The 11,538-nt window shown below is 49.2% G+C and overlaps 1 protein-coding gene across 2 annotated transcripts in view; it reads left to right on the top strand.

The window, feature by feature from the left end:
- Nucleotides 1–11,538, top strand: part of RGS10 (regulator of G protein signaling 10) — a 37,757-nt gene that overhangs the window by 8,998 nt on the left and 17,221 nt on the right. For both annotated transcript variants that reach the window (XM_028149599.2, XM_008144362.3), the window contains exons 2-3: nucleotides 4,578–4,699; nucleotides 5,772–5,858. In XM_028149599.2, coding sequence (XP_028005400.1) covers nucleotides 4,578–4,699; nucleotides 5,772–5,858 — 209 coding nt within the window. The remainder of the gene's footprint in view (nucleotides 1–4,577; nucleotides 4,700–5,771; nucleotides 5,859–11,538) is intronic.

Below are 11,538 nucleotides of genomic sequence, written 5' to 3'. Positions count from 1 at the left end.
AGGTGGAAAGTGCACGTACATGTGTTTGCATGTCAGACGGTTCTGGCACAGTCTTCGGGGAGTTTTGGTGTGCGCGGAATTGGACTCTTACCCAGTTTTCTCAGTCCTCTCCCCGCAGTGTAATTGTTGTAATCTCTTCAAGGCCGTCAAGTTCTGGCCTCTGTGAGTGTGGAGATGAGCAGATATCAAGAGTAAAAATGACAGGACGGCCTGGTGCTAAAGGGCAGGCACTCTGGAGCAGGACTGTCTGGGCTTGACCATGATCCCCATTTCCTAGCTGGGCCACCTTGTATGTTACTGTGCCTCAGTTTCCTCACCTGGGAAGTGGGAATAATATGAACCACATCAGAGAGTCATCATGAGGAGAGAACATTGCAAGCAACTTGTGTATTATTAGCTACTGACAGATTAATCTGAAAATAAAGTTATTGAAAAATAAGTATTGTGTCTGCAAAAACCTGAAGATCTAAAATGCTTTCAAGAGCCCAAGAGGTACAGAAACCATTCTTCTTTCATTACAAAAATGTTTTACAATTGAACTAAAGAACAACAAAAAGCAAACAGAGCTGGACAAACTTGAAACAGATGTTGTCACCAACAACTCCTTCCCAGCTGGAGGTTCTTGAGAAAACAGGTGTAACTTCTCTCCCACCTGTGCATTCCAAGCTCACCTTCTTGTGGAATCCATCTCCAATGGACACTTCGATCGACGAAGAAGGAGAGAGGAGTCTCGGGCCTTTGTGGCTGTAAGGGCCAGCAGTTGGGAAGCCGGGTTTTGCTTTATTCTTTTTTTTTTTTTTAAGTTGGCTTTATTTTTTTTTAAATATATATTTTATTGATTTTTTACAGAGAGGAAGAGAGAGGAATAGAGAGTTAGAAACATCGATGAGAGAGAAACATAGATCAGCTGCCTCTTGCACACCCCCTACTGGGGATGTGCCCGCAACCAAGGTACATGCCCTTGACCGGAATCGAACCTGGGACCCTTGAGTCCGCAGGCCGACGCTCTACCCACTGAGCCAAACCGGTTTCGGCTGCTTTATTCTTAAGTCCAGAGAGTAAACCAGCTTGCTATGGAGAAAGGTTATTTCTATCTCCTATGCATTATTGGGTTGATTATAACATTTAGAGTGAACTGAGGTGGCTTAGGAAACCTTTATTTACCTGCACCGGAAAGTAGCGGATGTCTGCTGAGCAGGGGACGGACCCGGAGAAACGGAAATGCTGAGTTAGGGGGCGGTCTCTAGGGCAGCGCCCCGTGGAGTGGACCTCTGCTCAGTCTCATCGGAGGTCAGGGATAATGACTTGGAAAAGAGAGACACTGTTAAGGAAATGGAGTTTGCAAATGCTGATCTGTCCAGACCGATCGATCTATATTAATACCAATCAAGAAGGATTGTAGGAAAGAAGGCATAACCAAGAGCCTGAATCAAATAGAAAGACAATCGGGTTCCATCCAGCCGTTCTTTAGCTGGGTCACCTCGCATAGGACAGGTGCCCTTTGCACCTGTTATTTCCCAGGCTCCATAAAATAAGGCGATAGATTCCATTAGTGGGTTTTGAATTGTAAAACCTGTCGTCCAAATGAAAGCTTTGCGGAAACCTGGCATGCGATAGGGTTCGAGTATGAAATAAAGGGCGAGGGGTGGGGACAGCCGCCTTACCTCTCCGTCAACCAGAGCACTCTGAGCTGACTGGGAATCCGTCGAGTGTGTGTATTTGCATGATAGCACGTCAGTGAAAACCCAAATGGTGGTTTGGCTTATGATTGAGAAGAATGTCAAGAGTTTTGGAATCCTTGGAGGCCAAGGGTGAAAACGTAGGGCCCAACCGTTGGTTCTGCAACAGCGGGAGACGTGCGCAGCCGCCTAAGGTTGTTCCTGGAGCCGCGATCTTGTGTCTCTACATTTATTTACTTAAGAGGGGCTCTGCCGGGGAAATGGGGTCAGCTGACCAGCTGCGCCCTCGGGGTCAAGAACAGAAGAGTAAATTAGTGAGATGCCTGGCAGAGCGAACGCTGTTGCAGACATGTCTTCTCATAACGATCTTTTAATTTGATTTACACTTCGCTGGGGAGAAGCCCAGTGCTCCGCGGCTTGCCATTCCAGCTAGCATTTGCGGAGAGCGCAGGAACCGAAGGTAGCAGCCACGAACTGAAGGTTCACTTTACAGAGGCGGCAGATGCATTTGTGATGTGCTCCAGCGAGTTCGCTTCTCCATTAAAGGAATGGATTTGTCCCAAACCATTCCCTCCCACGCGCCATCACCAGTGCACATCGAAACACAGCCTTCCGTGGGGGTCCTGGCTTCCGCCTAATTTAACCCAGGTCAGCCCGAGACGGTCTCAAATCCAGGTAGTTTTCCCCGCTGCTGGGGAGACAGAGTCTCAGCTGCTGGAGAAAGTAAAGTGTGTGTTGACCCCCCGTAGAACACGAGAGGCCACGGAAGCTGAATTACTACTAAGTCCAATGTATTCTGATACAACTTTCCTCCCCAAACACCCTCGTTATCACAGGTGAACATCTATAAGGCTTTTTCATGTATCCTTTTCAAGTCATTTGCTTGGCTGATTTATTATTTATTTTTCAATTACAGTTTACATTCAACATTATTCTGTACTAGAGGCCCGTTGCACGATATTCTTGCAAGAATAGGCCCCTGGCTTCACTCCCAGCTGCCCGGGAGCCAGCAAGTCCCCGCTCCCCACCCCAGCCACCTGGGAGCTGGCAAGTCCCTGCTCCCCGGCCGCCTGGGAACCTGCACATCCCTGCTCCCAGGCCGCTTGGGAGCCCAGAGCCGGCAAGTCCTCACTTCTGTCTGGAGCACCACCCCAGTAGCTGCCTCCGCTGCCCCCACTTTTCCTCATAGCAGGCTTCACACCGCTCTGTGCCTGCATATGCAAATTAACCCCCATCTTTGTGGGTTAATTTGCATACTCACTCTGATTGGCTGTGGGTGTAGCAGAGTGATGGTTAATTTGCATGTTTCTCTTTTATTAGGTAAGTTTAGTTTCAGGTGTACAGCATAGTGGTTAGACCAGTGGTCTGCAAACTCATTAGTCAACAGAGCCAAATATCAACAGTACGACGATTGAAATTTCTTTTGAGAGCCAAATTTTTTAAACTTAAACTATATAGGTAGGTACATTGTTATTAACTTAATTAGGGTACTCCTAAGCTGGCCTTGGCTAAAAACTCAAGGGGCCAAAGAGCCACATGTGGCTCGCGAGCTGCAGTTTGCCGACCACTGGGTTAGACAATCCTGTACTTTACAAAGTGTTCCCCCCAGTTTGGCCGATTTCTTCATGAAAAGTTTATTTCCTCCTAGATTCAAACTTTTCCTTATAGAAACGTCTCTACTTTGAAAGAAAGAAAAAAAAAAGGCAATGGAGAAAAAAGTATTAGCTACAAAAATAGTTCACTGGATACAGACTTTTAAGGAAGGGGAGAGAGGAACTAACATTTGTTGGGAGTCCACTGTGAGCGTCCAGGTGCCCGATGCTTCCTCTTTTAATCCCATGGGGACCCTGAGCTGTAGGGGGGTGTCTTTACTCCATGGTCACACAGTTTGAATCGGCCAAACTGCGTGTGAAACCTGGGCTCATCCCAAGTACATTCCATGGTTTCCCTCGACTCCAGGACGGGGCCAGATCCTGTAGACTGAGCCGTGTTTGTGGTGTCGCTTCCTCCTTCAGGCAAGTAGCTAACGTATGCGAGCTGGAGATCCCCTGTGCCCCATCCCTTAGTCAAGGGGCTTTTGAGGTGTCTGGAGTAAGCGAGGGCAGCAGATGGGCGGGTACAAAGAGTCATTCAATCCTTCGGTCCACGCACGTAGTTCACAGCGTGATGCCGAGCCATGCTGGAGCCCAGGGGAAAAGGAAAAATCAGTAATAACGATCCTGCCTTTACTTTCAGTGTTGGTATTTTGCTCATTATGGGATGTTTTGCATTCATTTTTTTTTTTTCAAAATATCGCATGAAAATATCACTTATCTCGATGCCCGCGTGTTTTTGGCAGCTTCTTTAAATTTTGCACCTGTGGCCAGGGCCTCCTTTGCCCCAGCCTGGTCCCGGCCCTGGTACATACTTTTATTTGTGTGCCGGGCAATGAGCTACATGCTGGAGACACAAGATAAAGATGCACAGGAGCTTTCAGACGAGAAAGAGTCAGTCATGCCTATAGTCACAGCTCAACATGATAATTATAAGACAGAAAGTGTAATGGGGAAGGAGTCTCTGTTGAGCCCAGGTGCCTGGGAGGGTGAGACTTGCGGGCTGCCTGCACTTGGCCGGTGGACACATGGGTGGGGGAAGGATGTAAGGGGAGTGTCAGGAAATGACAAGTCTCTTCATCGCTCGGAGCCTCAGTTTTCCTCATCTGTACAATGGAGGGAATGGTAGCACCTACTTCATAAGGTTGTTTATTGTCAGGGCTAGAGTGAGCTCACTGGGTTAAGTGCCTAGAGTAGATTCTGGCACCTAACTTAATATCTGTTAGCCACAATGGTGATTATATGCAGATGTTTTTAAATGATAGTATCTATGGGTCACACACACAGTCTAAACTTTGCTTTGCAGACATCCACGACAATGATGGGAGTTCCAGCAGCAGCCACCAGAACCCCAAGAGCAGCACAGCCAAGTGGGCGGCCTCTCTGGAGAATCTGCTCGAAGACCCGGAAGGCGTGAAAAGATTTCGGGTTTGCCTTTCTCATTGAGGTTTAGATGGGTGTGTGGGGAAGCACGGGCCATTTTTTAACACTGTCCCAACTCAAGAATAAGAACTTCTCACCTGTCGATGCCAAGATGGAAAGTCATGGGTAGTCATGGACCAACAGCGAGGGCCATGCACAGAGCATGTCTGGGTTTCATATAGCTGAATGGGAGGGGGTGGGACAATGGGGAAGACATACCATGTTCATTGACAGGATCTACAAAGAATGTCCAGCTCTGTGATACCTGGGAGGGGGTAGGCTGCATCTCTCTGAGGAGAAGGGTTGTTCTTTTGTGTGTTGGGATTATTAACAGGGTGAGACAGGCAAGACAACAGCTGGCAGAGTGAAGTTGAACTTCAAGAGGAAGCTGATGGATGGAGAAGCATCAGTGCTGCCTAGAAATAACTTTTTCGGCCAGCAGTAACCCCAGGTGTCAGAAGAAGATTGTGTGAATTTGAAGAGTACCCTGTATCTGCCCGAGTTCCACCGAAGTCTGTCCTTAAGTCTGGGGTCTTAGGAGGGGGGAGGCAGGCAGGACTACTAATATTCCTGGACACCAGGCCACTGTGAACTTGGTCTGGATCTCACGGAGGACACTTTTCTGTGCCACTAATCCCTAATATCTGCCAAAAGAGAAATATATACACCTCCAACTTAAAATAGTTTTCACCATGACGTTTTTGGACATGCTTAATATATTTTCTTTTGTTTTGTTTAAAAAATGGGCCTGATTTTAGAGGAATGTACTTTGTTTAAACATTGTCTGGAAGGAACCAATATATCTTCCACATTAATTTACTTTCTGGTAATTTATTGTTAGTTTAGAATTGTGAAGAGATGCTTGCTTCATTTTTACTCCTCCTTACAATGTCAAAGCCATTACGTTCAAATGCATATGAAATTCTAGCTTTAACATTAAACAAAAGCTTTGTTTTTCAGGGTGGAATTTTCATGCTCATGTTTTGGATTTTACCAAGTCAATCCTTGAAGGGAAATGTTCTTTTGTTTTTTTAAAGTAGAATACTGTTTTATGCATCTTTTTTCTCTGTATCCATAGGAATTTTTAAAAAAGGAATTCAGTGAAGAAAATGTTTTATTTTGGTTAGCATGTGAAGATTTTAAGAAAACACAAGATAAGAAGCAGGTATTTCTTCCACTTTGTAATTATGTTCTCCATAATGCTTTTTTCTGTCCTTATAAACTTACAGCCGCCTTTCCCAATATATTGTGAAATTGCCTCAAGACATCTGATCCACATTGGATTTAGGGGGAAGATTTAAGCTTCAGATTAGGTATCCTGTGTTGCTCAAATATTCATAAATCGAAAAAGAGGGCGTCAATCCTTGTTTAAATGTGCAAATGGACAAATATTTAAAGTAAAAATAACGATTTGTCACTTAGAGTTCATCAGCGCGTACGGTTTTTTTCTTCGTGAATAAGTTATGTGGATGCTCCCCTGTGTTTGACATGTCGGCGTTTTGTACAGACGTAGTAAAATGACAAGCAGATGGGGCGATGAAAGCAGCGTGCCTCGGATGGATTGTCAATTATTCACTACATCTTTATGAAACATCCTGTCGTTGGCAGGCATCCCACATAAAACGTGTCTGACTGGCCTCCTGGGTAGATATGTGCTCTTTGCAGGCCGTAGCCTTTCATTCTAATGTCAGCCGGTATTTTTACCATTGAAGGTTGGGTTAAGGGGAGGTGGAGGAGATCATGGGGAAGGAGGTCTGTGGATTGGGGGTGTTGATGAGGCCTGTGGACTGTGAATTTCTTTTTCTTTTTCTTTTTGACTGTGTATTTCTAAGAGGCTACCCGCTAAATGCTTACAGCGTCCAGGAAGTAATGTCCATGAGTGAGGCTTTTGGTGTGAGGCTGTAGGGAGTGGTGGGGACTGGGGCCATCAGGGGGCAGCTGCCCTGGCTCCAGGAGCTGCAGCTGGCTGCTGAGCTGACTTTGGGATCGATGGCTCCTGGGCTTTCCCTGCTTCTAGTTCTGCCCTCTTGGGTCTTCACGTGCCCACGGTTGCTCCTAGAAACCTGAGGGGCCTTTCTTCCTAAGGCATTTCTCTCGTCTTCAGCCCAGTGCTGCCTACTTCTCCAGAGAAGCTAAACATTTGGAATTTGATGTGAACCATCCGATATTGTAGAATTAAAAAAAAAAAAGTAAAACCTTGCCTGCCAAACACAACACATCCGTGGGCAGATGTGGCCTGTGGGCTGCCAGCTACTCACATCTGTCTCCAAAAGCTGGGATCCAGCAGCCATCACGTGTTTGCAGGCAACAGCTTGGAAAATGTCCATTGGTTTATTCAGAGGCTCTTCTGGACTCAGACACGCTTTCCCCAAGATGGAGCGGGTGGCCTTCCTCTCTGTAGGGGCAAGGATGGGTTCTGAGGTAGGGTCCCTGGAGCTTGAATTTCCTGAGTCGGCCTACAAAGCCGTCCAGGACATGGCCATTGGCATGCACTCTTGTCGGCTTCTTCTATCCCCTGGATGCCTTTGCCTGAGCCTCCTGGGTGGTGAATGGCCTCGGAGAGCAGGAGAGAGGGCCTGCTTCGGAAAGCTAGGGTGCTGGCTGCAGCCTTTCAGGCAGGAGTGCCCTTGGCACCCAGGACAGGGCCCAGGGACAAGCTCCCATAAATGCTGGATTGTGCCGTTGATTTGTCCAGCACCACCTGAAACCCTAGCTCAGAGTCAAGCAGGGGAGCAGATGTCTACCCCTCTGCCTGCTCTTTCTGTGTTGGAGGTGAGAGGGGCCTAGAGGTTGGCCAGCCCATCCATCACTGGACAAACCGAGAAGCTAGGTTCCTCCTTGGCCAAGCTGGGACTTGGACCAGCGCCCCGAGGCGCCCCCATCATTTCCCCTGCAGACCATGCTGGTGTGTCCTTCAGTTCGGCCCTCAGCCATCTGGTCTACCTTCACGATCTTTGTGGAATGCCTGCTCAGGGCCAGGCCTTGTGAAAAGCACGAGAGACACACGGGGACCAGACAGATGAGCTTCACTGGGGAACAGGCGCTGGGAAGGGAAGCCGCTGGTTAAGCCTCTGCGAGTGAGGCTGGAAAGGGAAGTGCAGGTTCTGGGAGCACAGGCCATGGGCAGTCTGGAAAGCCCCCAGGGGAAGTGACTTTTAAGCCAACACGACATGGAAGTGGAGTTTGGGGGTGGGGCCGTGTTCCTGGAGGAGGGGGCAGCATGTGGGGAGGAATTCCTGGAGAGGAGCGTGACGGTAGACCAGATGGCTGAGGGTCATGCTCTGCTGTGCTCTTCGGCCTGGCTCTACCGTACTGGATGCTGGTGGGGCCACACCTGGAGAACCTGGGCACCAAGGTGAACACTGGAAAGCCATGTGATAGGTTGCATTAGCCCATCCACATCCCACAGACAGAGCTTCCAGAACCCGGCAGCCCCTCTCTGCCCCCCTGCTCCTCCACCCCCCAGACTGTGACTCCTTGGAGTTTTGTGTCCTTCCACCTGGAATGTGCCTGGCGGTTGCTCCCGTGCAGGGGCTGCTGCCTCGCTGTCGCTGTCGGTGCCTGAGGAGGCGGGGGTCCCGGAAGGGGACGCCTCCAGGCGCCCACATCTGTCTGCAGGAGCCTCAGGGCGACGCCCATCCTCCCAGGGGCTGTGGCTGGAAGGTGACAGCAGCTTGCCCAGGCCGTCAGTGCGGTGGGACAGAGCCAGGGTGCAGACCAGTCTCCGACTCCAGGGCCAGGGAAGTCGCTGGTGGGTCTGGCCGCAGGGGAAGTAAAACCTCGAGTAAGTTCCAAGTCACTAATTTAGAAAAGCGGAGGAGGACACCAGCACGGGGGGAAGTCGGCCCAACTGAGTTTCACAATCAGACTCACGGCATCTGGAGTCTGGTGAGGGTTCGTCTCCACCGTGGACGAAGGCAGTTGTGGGATCATGGGAACCTCACTGTTGCCTCCGTTACTTAATGGGACCCGTGCTGGCTTGTTTTCCGTTTTCTTAGGTTCATCCAGCGGCTCTCTCCTGAGCACTTACTGATTTATCTGGTCTCTTGTATAACTTCTTTATTCATCTTCTGATAGTTGGCTTTCCCCGCTGTCATGCAGGCTCCGTAAGGTTTGAGATCTTTGTCTTCTCCCCAGTGTATCCACGTGTCTGGGCCAGTGCCAGGCACACGGGACTTCCAGCTCTTTTTTTTTTTTTTTTTAAATATTTTATTGATTTTTTTATAGAGAGGGAGAGGGATAGAGAGCTAGAAACATCGATGAGAGAGAAACATTGATCAGCCGCCTCCTGCACTCCCCCCCCCCCCCCACACTGGGGATGTGCCCACAACCAAGGTACGTGCCCTTGACCGGAATCGAACCTGGGACCCTTCAGTCCACAGGCTGACGCTCTATCCACTGAGCCAAACCGGTTTTGGCGGGACTTCCGGCTCTTTCCACTCAGGTCAGACGGCACCTGAGGACCCACCGTGGCTGGGGAACTAGCCTCCCTCTCTCCGTGCTGCTGTTGCAGCCTTGGACTTGAGAGTTGAACGTGAGTCCATCCTGCTGGGGCTCGTTCGCTCAGAGGCTCCAAACAGTGGGAGCTGTGTCTTCACCGTCCTCCCGGGCCTGGGATTCGCCCCCTGACCGGCAGGAAGCAGCTCCTTGGTCTGGGAGGGTCTTGATCTCTGCATTTATGGTGGGGGTGCTGGGACTGTGAGGGTGATGCCCCTTACCCTACCCCCCCCCCCCTTGGGGCTCCTGGGGTGGTAGTCCCTTCTAGGTGTTCAGCAAGCAGCATGCAAAACAGCTCCCTCCCTTTGCACTTTCTTTGTGGTTTAACATTTTTCTGTCAAGTGCCTCTTCCCTGTGAATTAGCATGTGAGCTGTATCTATCTTCTACAACAAGGCAGCATTTATATTTTACAAAACCTCAGAAGAAAAAAAAAAAACTCCCAACAAGGTGTTCATTCTTTGGCTACTCCTGAATTCATTCATTCATTCATTCATTCACTCACTCACTCATTCCTCAGCACATGTCTTCATTGCTGTTAGGAACCAGTATTTTCTATGGGAGCTAATTTGTTTTCTTTTGGGCCAGTTTAGAGGATGGAAATGGATATGGCAGCCTGTGCAGATTTGTAAAAACCAAACTGAGAGTGGGGGTGGGGGGTGGGGGGGCGACGTGGTGGGGTGGGACAAGGCTTCTCATAATCAAAGCTCTGAGAGCGGCTTGCGCCGGCATTGAAATATGACATCTTTATTTAGTGTAAGATGTCTTCATTGACAATTAGGTTGTTCATTCCTCTTTGCCCTCTTCTTCCCTGGCTTCCTGGACACAGGTCACCTGATCCCTGACACTTCCTCTGTCTTGCAAGTTTTGGCTTTCTCTCTTGCTTGGCTTGTGCTTTGACATCTTGAGAACAATTATCCACTTCAGGCGAATGAGCACTCCCGACATCAGCCAGCATCCATCACACGTACAACTTTCGCATATGGGCTGCTGAAGGCGAGCTCTGATAGTATCTTTGAGAGTTAACGGAGTTATGGGGGGAGGCTATCGTGTTTATTGTCTTCATTGTATCCTACTTAACACTAACACTTGGTCCAGGGTTTCGGGGGGCTTGATATTCTTATTTAAAGTCATGGTAGAGGCTTTCCTAAAAGGCCGAAGCACCACCTTCTTTATTGAAGAAATAAAAGTATTTAAAAATTCCGAAAGTGACACGTGCACGCCTCAGATGAAATCCATTCACTCACAGGTGGATGCCATGGACAGGGCCGTTCCCTTCGCCGCTCAGCACCCTCCAGAGCTCACTCTCCCTCTGGCTTGGGCTGGGTCTTTCCAACCGTTTTCTTTCGACGCGGACTTGGCCGGGTCCAGGCGGAACCGATCGGAGCTCAGAGGCTCTCCGTGTGGCCTTGGGCCTGCCCAGGGCCTCCATCCCTTCCTTCCCGGCTCACGTATCATTTTCAGATGCTATCTGCCACTTCCTCTTCCTATCACCGAGGTTTCACTTACATCCTGTCTACTGCGTTTTCATTACGGAAGTATTTATTGTTTGCCGTTTGCTGCTGAGCCCAAGAGGACGCTACAGTTACATTTTTCTCCTTGCACCGTTTTTCCGCTTTTTTTCCTTCTTTCCAGAGTCCTTTAAAATGCTTCTCGATGACAATGTGGCATGGGCTCAGGCCTCTTAGCTCATCGCTGCGGTCCGGGCTCACCTGGGGACAGTCCTCGGGGCCCTCCGACCACAGCTCCCGGGGTCTTCCTCGGCCACCGCTGGCCATGCCCTTTGCCCTCTCCTGCTTCCTGGCCCCAGGTCCTCTGTCCTGAGTCACTCGCTCATTGCCTTGGAGCACGGCAGGCAATCCCCTCCTGGGAAAGGGGTCCCGGCAGGCAGACCTTGAAAGATCTTGTTGAATGAAAACGTGATCCTCTCCTCCCCCCGACTCTCCCACTTCATTAAATAATCTGACCGAGCACAGAACTGAATGAAGTCTAGGCTGAAACGCACTCAGAGATGTAAAGCCATTGTTCCATTGTCTTCATTGCTGTTGAGCATCAGGCTTTTATATGGAAGCGGACTTGTTTTCTTTGCTTTTTTTTTTTCTCCCCGAAATAGTACAGGCTCTTCTTTTCGCCACCAGTGTTCTAGAACTGTACCGTTAGAGGCTTCGGAAGGGGTGGGCTTCATTCCCCGTGGGGGCATTTTCTGGAGACATTTCATCTGGACACGATAGTTCTGGACAGTGTTCTTAGGTTATCGTCCTTATGTTTCCATCTCTTTGGCTTTTGATTCCTACTTTTCTTCGGAGGTTTCCACTTTATCTTCAAACCCTTCCGTTGAAATTTTTCATGC

The sequence above is a fragment of the Eptesicus fuscus genome, chromosome 17 (genome assembly GCF_027574615.1).
Source record: "Eptesicus fuscus isolate TK198812 chromosome 17, DD_ASM_mEF_20220401, whole genome shotgun sequence".
In the NCBI taxonomy this organism is placed as follows: Eukaryota; Metazoa; Chordata; class Mammalia; order Chiroptera; family Vespertilionidae; genus Eptesicus; species Eptesicus fuscus.
The sequence above is the reverse complement of the archived record's forward strand: the minus strand, read 5'-3'. Positions and strand labels throughout refer to the sequence as shown.